Source organism: Sapajus apella, unplaced genomic scaffold (genome assembly GCF_009761245.1).
Source record: "Sapajus apella isolate SASKATOON/1434 unplaced genomic scaffold, GSC_monkey_1.0 scaffold68, whole genome shotgun sequence".
Lineage (NCBI taxonomy): Eukaryota > Metazoa > Chordata > Mammalia > Primates > Cebidae > Sapajus > Sapajus apella.
The window spans coordinates 4,104,130-4,116,862 of record NW_022437008.1 but is presented as its reverse complement, the minus strand read 5'-3'; the positions used below and the strand labels follow the sequence as shown (position 1 = coordinate 4,116,862).

Below are 12,733 nucleotides of genomic sequence, written 5' to 3'. Positions count from 1 at the left end.
TTATCTGTTTATCTAGTTTATTTATTTATTTATTTATTTATTTTTTAAAGACAGGGTTTCACCATGTTGGTCAGGCTGGTCTTGAACTCCCTACCTCAGGTGATCTGCCCACCTTGACCTCCAAAGTGCATGGATTACAGGCGTGAGCCACCATGCCTGGCCCATCTAGTTTATTTCTTTTAACTGCTAACTTGTTCCCCAGAATGTTTCCTGTAAGTAGTGTTACACCCTTCTCATCAAATCACCCACCCTTACCCTTTTCTCTCTGTTCACTCTGCATGAGCCATTTTTACTTTCCCCTCTAGCCTCCACTAGCTGCTCTCTGAGCAAAAAGTCACTTATTATCCCTTCAAAAGGGAACGTTTGGATTTCAAACCTTATTACAGGGAATATCTGAAAATAAAAGACTTCTTTCCACAATGAAAGGGAAGATGATGATAGAAATGAAGTGAGATTGTATTTCATTCTAGAATAACTATGGCAGATTGATAACCGATAGAGTCTTATCAGCGAAGAGAAAATCACTATCTAGTGATGTTGCTTTTTTTTTTTTTTTTTTTGGAGATAGTCTTGCTCTGTCACTCAGGCTGGAGTGCGGTGGCACGATGTCGGCTCACTGCAACCTCTGTCTCCCGGATTGAAGCAATTCTTCTGCATCAGCCTTCTGAGCAGCTCGGACTACAGGTGTGTGCCATCATGCCTGGCTAATTTTTGTACTTTTAGTAAGAGACGGAGTTTCACCATATTGGCCAGGCTGGTCTCAACCTCCTGACCTTGTGATCCACCCGTCTTGGCCTCCCAAAGTGCTGGGATTACAGGCATGAGCCACCGCACCCATCAGTGATATTGTTTTAGTCAAGAAAATATTGACTACAAATAGCTATTCTGAATATAAGGATATCAGAAGAATAATTCATGTGAATCCAAACATTTTCCATCCCCCTAAAAACTCTTATCAGTGTGACTCATTTGGAAATTGTTTGAAGTATAATTTACATTTACATATTCTTAATAGAAATGATGCTTCAAAAAATGTTAGGAAGAGTACTAAGTATGGTAAAATGTCTTTCTATATTTACTGTGAATGTACTCCAACAGGAGAGAAATTATGGGACCATAATAATCTACGTAGAAAAATTCTCAGTTATAAACCAGCCTCCTCGCAAGATCAAAAAATTTATCCTGGGGAAAAATCCTATGAGTGTGCCAAATTTGAAAAGATATTCACCCAGAAGTCACAATTCAAGGTACACCCGAAGGTTCCTTCAGGAGAAAAACTCTATGTATGTACTGAATGCGGGAGGGCTTTTGTGCAGAAGCCAGACTTCATTACACATCAGAAAACCCATACGAGAGAGAAGCCCTATAAGTGCAATGCATGTGGAAAATCCTTTTTTCAAGTATCATCTCTTTTCAGGCATCAGAGAATTCATACCGGAGAAAAACTCTATGAATGTAGTGAATGTGGGAAAGGCTTCCCTTATAACTCAGATCTCAGCATACATGAGAAAATTCATACTGGAGAGAGACACCATGAATGCACTGAATGTGGCAAAGCATTCACACAAAAGTCCACACTCAAGATGCATCAGAAAATCCATACAGGTGAGAGATCCTATATCTGTATTGAATGCGGACAGGCCTTCATTCAGAAGACACAATTGATTGCACACCGAAGAATTCATACTGGAGAAAAGCCATATGAGTGTAGTAACTGTGGGAAATCCTTCATTTCCAAGTCACAACTTCAGGTACATCAACGCATTCACACAAGAGTAAAACCCTATATATGTACTGAATATGGGAAGGTCTTTAGCAATAATTCCAACCTCATTACACATGAGAAAATTCAAAGTAGAGAGAAATCTTCCATATGTACTGACTGTGGGAAGGCCTTTACCTACAGGTCAGAGTTGATTATACATCAGAGAATTCACACTGGAGAGAAACCTTATAAATGCAGTGACTGTGGAAAAGCCTTCACTCAGAAATCAACACTCACAGTGCATCAGAGAATTCATACAGGAGAAAAATCATATGTATGCACCAAATGTGGACTGGCCTTCATCCGGAAGGCACACTTGATTACACATCAAATAATTCATACTGGAGAGAAACCTTATAAATGTGGTTACTGTGGGAAATTGTTTACCTCCAAGTCACAACTCCATGTTCACAAACGAATTCACACGGGAGAAAAGCCCTATGTATGCAATAAATGTGGGAAGGCATTCACCAACCAGTCAAATCTCATTACACATCAGAAAACTCATACAGGGGAGAAATCTTATCTATGTTCCAAATGTGGAAAGGCCTTCACCCAGAGGTCAGACTTGATTACACATCAGAGAATCCATACTGGGGAGAAACCTTATGAATGCAGTACTTGTGGAAAAGCCTTTACCCAGAAGTCAAATCTTAATATACACCAGAAAATTCATACTGGAGAGAGACAGTATGAATGCCATGAATGTGGGAAAGCCTTCAACCAGAAATCAGTCCTCATTGTTCATCAGAAAATTCACACGGGAGAGAAACCCTACGTATGCACTGAGTGTGGAAGAGCTTTCAACCGCAAGTCAAACTTTATTACTCATCAAAGAATTCATACTGGAGAGAAGCCTTATGAATGCAGTGACTGTGGGAAGTCCTTTACCTCCAAGTCTCAGCTCCTGGTGCATCAGCCAGTTCACACAGGAGAGAAACCCTATGTGTGTGCTGAGTGTGGGAAGGCCTTTAGTGGCAGGTCAAATCTCAGTAAGCACCAGAAAACTCATACCGGAGAAAAGCCCTACATTTGCTCTGAATGTGGGAAGACCTTCAGACAGAAGTCAGAGTTGATTACACATCACAGAATTCATACTGGAGAGAAACCTTATGAGTGCAGTGACTGTGGGAAGTCTTTCACTAAAAAGTCACAGCTCCAGGTGCATCAACGAATTCACACTGGAGAGAAGCCTTATGTGTGTGCTGAGTGTGGGAAGGCCTTTAGCAACAGGTCGAATTTGAATAAACACCAGACCACACACACTGGAAACAAACCCTACAAGTGTGGCATCTGTGGGAAAGGGTTTGTTCAGAAATCGGTGCTCAGTGTCCATCAGAGCATTCACGCTTGAGAGAAACAGTGTGAGAAAACCCCGCTGAGGGATGGGTCTGATCGTACATTGTTACATTCATGCAGCAGAAAAATGTATACTATCATAAGTAGGAATGACCACATCAGCATGTCACATAACACTGTTCTGGAGAGAGTCTCTCTGAAGGCACTCAATGAGGCAAGTGACCCTTCCAGCCTTGTCATCAGCCTCAATAAATCTTGGGGCATTATTCATACTGAGAAGGAACTCAGTCAGTTTGGTGAATAGGAAAAGCCTTCTCATCTAATGAAAACTACAATGGAACACTTACCAAATTCTTCATAGAAAAGATTATATTATGGGAACGATAATCCTGTGTACTGTGGATGGGGTATAGTGCCAACAGTTTGAATGGTAAGACAACATAATATATAAGATAGCGAGGCCGGGCGCGGTGGCTCAAGCCTGTAATCCCAGCACTTTGGGAGGCCGAGGCGGGTGGATCACAAGGTCAAGAGATCGAGACCATCCTGGTCAACATGGTGAAACCTCGTATCTACTAAAAATACAAAAAATTAGCTGGGCATGGTGGTGCATGCCTGTAATCCCAGCTACTCAGGAGGCTGAGGCAGGAGAATTGCCTGAACCCAGGAGGCGGAGGCTGCGGTGAGCCGAGATCGCGCCATTGCACTCCAGCCTGGGTAACATGAGTGAAACTCCGTCTCAAAAAAAAAAAAAAAAAAAAGATAGTGATAAATCCTTCTGTGAGTTGTTTGTTCCAGAACACACTGTTGAGCAGAATTGTGGGTGTTTTCTCATTCTTCTTTTGAATCCAACACAGTTGTATGCATCCAATTCCCCAATGAGTATTTCTATCAAGCAAGAGATACTGCAATAAGACAAATCCTATATGTATTCAGACACAGACCTCGGAGTGTATTTTGAGTCCCCATTGTTACAGCACAAGACTTGCAGCCCCTTTCATTACCTGCCAGGACCCTCTCTGAGCCCACAGGTCCTCAGCACAATGTGTTGGATCCCCAATACAGTGTTTTCTTTGTTTGTTTGTTTGTTTTTGTTTTTGTTTTTTTGAGACAGAGTCTCGCTCTGTCAGCCAGGCTGGAGTGCAGTGGCATGATCTTGGCTCACTGCAACCTCTGTCTCTCAGGGTCAAACAATTCTCCTGCCTCAGCCTCCCAAGTAGCTGGGATTACAGGTGAGTGGCACCAAGCTGGGCTAATTTTTGTATTTTTAGTAGAGATAGTGTTTCATCATGCTGGCCAGGCTGATCTCAAACTCCTGATCAAGTCTTGATCCACCCTCCTTCGCCTCCCAAAGTGCTGAGATTACAGGTGTGAGCCACTGTGCCCAGCCCAGCACAGAGTTTTGTATACTTCCACCACTCTCAAGAAAGCCTCTGTGGTTAGAATTTTCAGGTTATCTGGGACAATTTAAATTCTTCCTTCTGCTATTAGAATTCTTCCCACTCAGCCTCTTCTTTTTTGTTAATTTACTTGTTGCTGAGTTGAAGCCCAGCATTTTGCTTTCCTTAATGATGTGCCTTTCATAAGTTGATAACTCATGAAATCAATATATGCGATATGAGGTAATTCATAAATCATGTAAAATCGATCAACTCTTGAAAACTAACACCACCATATATTCACTGTCTACTTGTGTCCATGTTCATCCCATGCACCCCACAAGGACCCTTCCTGCCATATACCTCAGACATCAGTTCAGTCCCTGACTCAGGGCCTTTGTATTTGCAGTGCCCATTGCAAAGAGCACAATTCTTTATCTGTGGCTTGTTCCTCATGTTGTTGTTTTTTTTTTGTTGTTGTTTGTTTTCCCATGACACCTCCTTAGAGGCCTTCCCTGCCTGCCTGGTTTAAAATTCCAGCCCCTCACCCTTCCTCTTTTATTTTTCTCCCTAGCACTTTCCACTATGCTGCGTGGTATATTTTGCTCATTTCTCTATGGCTTCTGCACTAGAAAATATTTCCCTTTTGTTCACCACTATGAGTCTAGACCCATGACTGCCATACAGCAGGGATTCCATAAATGCACCGGTGGAGAGTTGACTAGTGTTTGCTGCATGACTTCTAATTTTTTCTGTGTTGTAGCATAAGAAGCTCTAACTGGGCTGGGTGTGGTAGCTCACACCTGTAATCCTAGTATTTTGGGAGGCCAAGGTGGGTGGAGCACCTGAAGCCAGGAGTTCAAGACCAGCCTGGCCATGATGGTGAAACCCCATCTTAAAAAAAAAAAAAAAAAAAAAAAAAGAAGCTCTAATAGGGAGAACCAACTTCCCTAAAACACCCAGACTTTTTCACCTTCAGTCTATACCTAGGTTGTATCCCTTCTCAACCCTAAAGCTAAAAAGTCATTGTAAACTTTTTGGTCTGATGTTAAAGACGGGAAAACAGGTACAGGAGATCCCATGTGGATACTTGCTTCCCATATTCTCTGCCATGATTCCAGGATCCCACAGCTCCAATGTGATTACAAAAGACTCCCTGCTCATTCTTCCTCAGCATGCACAGCTATGCCCTGTCTCAGCTGCAACTTGACATAGCCCCACTTACTCCAAAACCCAACCCACACACCTGGCTCATCCTGCCCGAAAAGGGGTGCCTGAAGCCAATCGCAGGGAACTGGAGCAGACAAGGGTGGATCTTCGTTGACTATTAGGTATCCTGCCCTATACAGGCAGCTGTGACCTTACAGATGCTGGCAGATGATCTGATTGGATGCACGGTTGCTGGGCGGCCCTTCTGGAACTTGCAGAATGGCTTGTCTGGGGCCAGTCTGTTGGCACTTCTGGGAGTGGGAAATAATTTGGGCCCTGCAGAGATGTTTTCACCTTTTGGAAGGGCAGTATGGGGAGGTGAAGATGGGGCCCAAGGATAGAACATAGTTAAAGGGGCAGCCACAATGCTCCTTTAATTCCCAAGCCCTAGTTGGGGAGTGCTTGGTGACACATCCATTATCCCACCCTAGATCAGTGTCTACTGAGCCATCATTAGCTCTGCTTCCTCACTTCTTCACAGTATCTGATGGCCCATCATATGCATTCAACATCTTAGACCAATGTCTGCTGACCCATTTCTCCCTTCACCTCATCCAGCACTGTATCTGAAGCTTTACTGTTCTTCCTTCAATTTTGGATATTTTGTGATACACCATTATTCCCAACTTAGGACAATGTCTGCTGACCCTCAGGAGGATGTCTGGAGATCACCTTTTCCTTCTTATCCCCAAGAACAAGGTCTGGTCACCCTTCATTATTCCCATTTTACCTTACTCCTAAGTGTATCACTCATGAATTTCAGGAAATATGGAGGAAAACACATTTCACTATACATGACTTTCAGTTATTTCTCCTTTGTATTTACTGTAACATAATATTTTAGTACTGACATGTGTATAGGTGTACCCATTTATATAAAAGTCTATTTTTTAGATCAGTTTTAGGTTCACAGCAAAATGCACCTAAGGTACGGATATTTCCTGTATATCCCCTACCCTCAGGTATACACAACGTCCCCCATCATCAACATCCCCCTTCAGAGTGGTACACTTGTTACAGTTGATGAAACTACATTGACACTATCAGCCAAAGTCCATGGTTTAATTAGGATTCAGTCTTGATGTGCATTGTTTTTTTTGTTTTCAGACGGAGTCTTGCTCTGTGGCCCAGGCTGGAGTGCAGTGGCGTAATCACGGCTCACTGCAACTTCCACCTCCCGGGTTCAAGCAATTCTGCCTCAGCCTCCTGAGTAGTAGGCGTGTGCCACCACACCCAGCTAATTTTTTGTATTTTTAGTAGAGACATGGTTTCACCATGTTAACCAGAGTGGTCTCGATCTCCTGACCTCACGATCCACCTGCCTCAGCCTCCCAAAATGCTAGAATTACAGGTATAAGCCACCATGCCTGGCCTTGGTGTGCTTTCTATGGGTTGAGACAAACGAATAATGACATGTATGCATTATTACAGAAGGATAAAGAGCAGTTTCGCTGTCCTAATAATCCTCTGTTTTGCCTACTCATGCCTCCTACCCTACATCCCTGGCTATCTGCTTTTGTCTCCATAGTTTTGCCTTCAAACCATACAGTATGCAGCCTTTTCAGATTGACTTGTTTCACTTAGTAATGTGGATTGATGTTTCTCTCATGTCTTTTCATGGCTTTCTAGCTCTTCTTTTTTCTTTTGCACTGAATAATATGCTGTTGTCTGGATGTACTATGATTTGTCTGTTCACCTACTGAAGAACATCTTAGTTGCATACAACTTTTACTGATTATGAATAAAGCTGCTATAAACACCTGTGTGCAGGTTTTTGTATGAACGTGACTATAATTTTTTTTTTTTTCTTGAGACGGAGTCTCGCTCTGTCTCCAGGCTGGAGTGCAGTGGTGCAATCTCAGCTCCCTGCAACCTCCGCCTCTTGGGTTCGAGTGATTCTCCTGTTCCAACCTCTTGAGTAGCTGGGACTACAGGTGTGTGTCACCATGCCTGGCTAATTTTTGTTTTGTTTTGTTTTGAGGCAGAGTGGCCCCCACTACCATGCCCGGCTAATTTTAGTATTTTTAGTAGAGATGGGGTTTCACCATCTTGGCTAGGCTGGTCTTGAACTCCTGACCTTATCATCCACCCGCCTCGGCCTCCCAAAGTGCTGGAATTACAGGCGTGAGCTACCACACGCGACCCTTACAGCTTTTTTTCTTTTTTTTTAAGGTCATATTTATTGAGGTATAATTTACATACAGTTATATTCACCCTTTTAAGTGTAGAATTCTCAAAGATTTGACAATTATATCTAATCATGCAGTCAATACCACAATCAAGACAGAGAACAGTGTTCCCTCACTTCCCTGCACTTCCTCCTATTTTTAGTCCATCCCTCTTCCCCCTGACAATCACAAGCCTACTTTCTGTGTGTATAATTTTGCCTTTTCCACATGTTGTGTAAATGGAGACATACTGTGTGTGTCTATGTCTGTGTGTTTGTATTCTTTTGAGTATGAGTTGTTTCATTTAATGTGATGTAGTTGAGATCCATCCATATGGTTATATGAGATAGAAATGGAAAATAAGGCATTGAACAGATGCTTGACATCTTTAATTATCAAGAGAATGAAAATTAAAACCACAGTGAGGTACCCATCCACACCTTTTAGCATGCCTAAAAATCAAGACATAATGCTGAGAGTTGGCAACAATGCAGAGCAATGGAAACTTTCATGCATTGCTGGTAGAAACGTAAATTGATACATATATGATATATCCACTTTGGGCAAAAAGTTTCGAAGCTTCTTTTTTTTTTGAGACAAAGTCTCACTCTGTCGCCCAGGCTAGAGTATAGTGGCACAATCTCGACTCACTGCAACCTCCGCTTCCCAGGTTCAAGTGATTCTCATGCCTCAGCCTCCAGAGTAGCCAGAATTACAGGCGTCTGCCACCACACCCGGCTAATTTTTGTATTTTTAGTAGAGACAGGGTTTTACCATGTTGGCCAGGCTGACCTCAAATTCCTGACCTCAGATGATCCACCCACCTTGGCCTCCAAAAGTTTTGGGATTACAGGCGTGAGCCATTGCACCCGGCTGGCAGCTTCTTATACTGTTAAACATATGCTTATGATATGACCCACCAATCCCACTCCTAGGTATTTACCCTAATTGTTTATATAAAAACATGTACTCAAATTTCACAGCAACTGTATAATTGCCAAAAGTAGGAGCCAACCCAAATGTAACAGTGGGTGAATAATTAAATACGTCGTAGTGCATCTATACAATAAAATACTACCCCAACATGAAAAGAAATGATTTATTGACACTGGCTGCAACATGGATGAATCTCAGAAGTACTGTATTTTTTTTACTATGTGATAATTTAAATGACATTTTAAAAACTATTAGATATTAGACTATAGATTTATATATTTTAATTTTTTTTTTTTTGAGGCGGAGTTTCACTCTTGTTACCCAGGCTGGAGTGCAATGGCGCAATCTCGGCTCACCGCAACCTCTGCCTCCTGGGTTCAGGCAATTCTCCTGCCTCAGCCTCCTGAGTAGCTGGGATTACAGGCACGCACCACCATGCCCAGCTGATTTTTTGTATTTTTAGTAGAGACGGGGTTTCACCATGTTGACCAGGATGGTCTCGATCTCTTGACCTCGTGATCCACCCGCCTCGGCCTCCCAAAGTACTGGGATTACAGGCTTGAGCCACCGCGCCCGGCCAATTCTGGCTGTTTTAACATCAAGGAAGCTTTCTCCAGTTTTGGGCTTTTGCACCAACCAGGTTCTCTGAGCATACTCTGCTTCCCCAGTGCCCATATATCTGGCTTTCTTCTCCCATCTTGGAAAAGCATCCACCCCCACCTTGCCCCACCATTGTATCTGAAGTAACACATCCCTTGGGGTCACTTTTCTGCTGTATTATTTCATATATATTTGTGTTGCAGGCATCAACATCTGACTTGACATTAAATATTTCTTTTTTTGGTTTTTCATCCAACCTTTCTACTAGACCTCATGAGGCCTGGTCTTTGTCTGTCTTGATTTTGCTGTGTCCAAGGCACCCAACGTGGTGCTAGCACAAAGCAGACACTCAGTACAAGCTTGTTAAACGAGTGAATGAATGAATGAATAATAGCAGTAGTATCGACGTTGAGCCAATGCCCCACACAGATTGGCTAAATGCATGGGGAAGTGGTAGGGTTGGTTCCAGGTTCTCTAATTTTTAAAAAATTAATATAGATTTTAAATTAGAGGGCCAGGCGTGGTGGTTCAGCATTTTGGGAGGCCAACGCGGGCAGATCATGAGGTCAGGAGTTTGAGACCAGCCTGACCAACATGGTGAAACCCCGTCTCCACTAAAAATACAAAAATTAGTCGGGCATGGTGGTGTGCACCTGTAATCCCAGCTACTCAGGAGGCTGAGGCAGGAGAATCACTTGAACCTAGGAGGCGGAGGTTGCAGTGAGCTGAGATCACACCACTGCACTCCAGCCTGGGCAATAGAGCAAGACTCTGTCTCACAAAAACAAAAAACAAAAAATGAAAAACTAATGCTCCTCCCCATGCTTCAGCATGCCTCAGCTCTAATTCCATGTACACGTTGTCCCCAACCACCCTGCCACCGTCCTCCTGAGTAGCTTACCTACATTTCCCCCAACATTCCACGGGGTCTCCTAACTCAGCCTCCTCTTGGTCACAGTGGCGTACCATGTTGGTGGGGGACAGTAGTGAGGGACCCAGAGGCAGAGGTCTATTACCATCGGCATCCACCCTAGCACTTTTAATCCCGTACCCCATCATCAGTGCCATATGCTCCACCCCATTCACTGGAGCAGCCACCAGCAAATATGGAACCCAGGGAGCAAGAGGAATGTGGCAGGGCTGAGGGTTCTGGGCCTCAGGCAGTTGATTGGAAAATGAATGTGATGCAGTATGGCAGATGTTGACCCTGTGGCCAAAGTCAGGTTAAAGCCATGATTGTCATGCACACTTGTCCTCATGTCAGAATGAATGCAGCCCTCCATCCTCAGCTTCAGTCAGGCTGCTGTGCCCATGTGACTCTTATCTACATTATATCCTACCCCACCCTATGCTGTTCTACTCCCCACTCCCCAGATCATACCACTTATTAACTACAATACTTCATCTACCATTATGTTGATTCTATTATTGGTTTTGTTTTTGCTTTTTGTGTTTTTTTTGAGATGGAGTTTCACTCTTGTTGCCCAGGCGGGAGTGCAGTGGCTCGATCTCAGCTCACCTCAGCCTCCCAGATTCAAGCGATTCTCCTGCCTCACCCTCCCAAGTAGCTGGGATTACAGGCATGCACCACTATGCCTAGCTAATTTTGTATTTTTAGTAGAGATGGGATTTTCTCCATGTTGGTCAGGCTGGTCTTGAACTCCTGACCTCAGGTCATCTGCCCGCCTTGCCTCCCAAAGTGCTAGGATTACAGGTATGAGCCACCTCGCCTGGCTCTATTATTGGTTTTAAGTATAATTATAATTTATAACTAATATCAGAATCTTTGTCACTATTTATTACATGTCTTTAATTATTAAGGTACCATGAATGACATATGAACTCTGATGCTAAGAAATCCTGTCCCTTCTAGTTTCTGCTACCTTCAGATTGGAGTTTACATGAACACAATAGCCACAGCTCTAGGGGGAATGTTTTTCTCCCTCTGTAAAATCAACACAATTAGATTACTTCCTTTGTGATATTATTATGGTGTTATTTCAATATTTATTATAATAATAGATATTGCTACTAAAACAAAAGCTGTTTTCTATTTCCATCTGTGAAGTAGGGTAATGTAAGTACCACATTAATACAAGCATTTGAGTTATATTAAGTTTGTGACTATAATAAATGCCAATCCTAAGAATCCATGGTGTTTTCTATTATATGTGGGAAGAGATGGCCGGGGCAGACCTGTGTGTTACTTACAGTTAAATGATTACAAGCTTGCTTTGCTTTTTATACACTGAGATTTGTGCCACGGATCATATCCAAACTATGGTGCAGTAAAATAAAAGCAGAGATCAAGCGGTATCAGGAGGCCTGTGGTAAGGACCATCTGAGAGCGTCTGTAACCGCGGACCACTGCGGTGTGGCTGCAGGGCAGAAAAGAAACTGCTTTGGTCCTGCAACTCTTCCCAACATAGAGTTTGTGTAAGGATTTTGTAAAGGGAGCTTAAGCAAAAGACTTAGGGAAGTAATGCAACTGCTGCTCACAAGACTTGGGCGGGTTTTTGCAGATGGGTGCTGGTAAGGCAGGAGCCTTGCAGGGCAGAGACACTGCAATGCCACAGGCTCTGCCTATGTTCTCAGAATATAGAGCAATTCCGATTGCTCTGTGTCCACAATACTCGGGAGATAAAAGCCCCTTGATGCATTGTGTGTGGTCAGACCTTATGGCTGCCCGTCTGTTGCCAAAACACCTGGATAGACAATGGGTGGTTAAATCTCAGTATCCTTAGTTAGCATTTCTTAGAAGAACCACGTTTGCTATTGAATGCTCCAGACACATGTTCTTCCTCCAGCTATCTTCCTCCTCAGCCCCCCTCCCCACAGCCTGCAAGATTAACAAGATAACACACCTAATAAAAACGCTTGGAGCCCAGAGCTGAATGCCTCACCCCTCCAGAGTTCGAGTGCGTTGGATCCCTGGACCCATGCTGTAAAATTCTATTCTTTTATCTTTGTCTTTATTTCTTTTCTCACTCCCTTGTCACTGCTGGGACACGGGGCACCCATGCACAGTGTTGGGCTGGTTCCCAACATTATACTCTGGAAAACGGGCCCATTTATAATGCAGTGTTGTCTATTGCTATGGTCTAAATGTCTGTGTCCCTATGAAATTCATATTAAAGCCTAATCCCCAGTGGGATAATATTAAGAGATGAGGCCTTGGCCGGGCGCGGTGGCTCACGCCTGTAATCCCAGCACTTTGGGAGGCCGAGGCGGGTGGATCACAAGGTCAAGAGATCGAGACCATCCTGGTCAACATGGTGAAACCCCGTCTCTACTAAAAATACAGAAAATTAGCTGGGCATGGTGGCACGTGCCTGTAATCCCAGCTACTCGGGAGGCTGAGGCAGGAGAATTGCCTG

General features: G+C 43.4%; 1 protein-coding gene and 1 pseudogene across 2 annotated transcripts in view; both read left to right on the top strand.

Moving 5' to 3' along the window:
* Positions 1–780: 780 nt before the first annotated feature.
* On the top strand, positions 781–3,523 carry LOC116530710 (annotated as a pseudogene). The gene has a single exon (XR_004260109.1). The product of XR_004260109.1 is annotated as a zinc finger protein 585B pseudogene (transcript).
* The window catches only part of ZNF585A (zinc finger protein 585A), a 43,262-nt gene continuing 33,939 nt past the window's right edge, over positions 3,411–12,733 (top strand). The window contains exon 1 of the mRNA XM_032248949.1: positions 3,411–3,494. Coding sequence (XP_032104840.1) covers positions 3,492–3,494 — 3 coding nt within the window. The 5' untranslated portion in view covers positions 3,411–3,491. The remainder of the gene's footprint in view (positions 3,495–12,733) is intronic.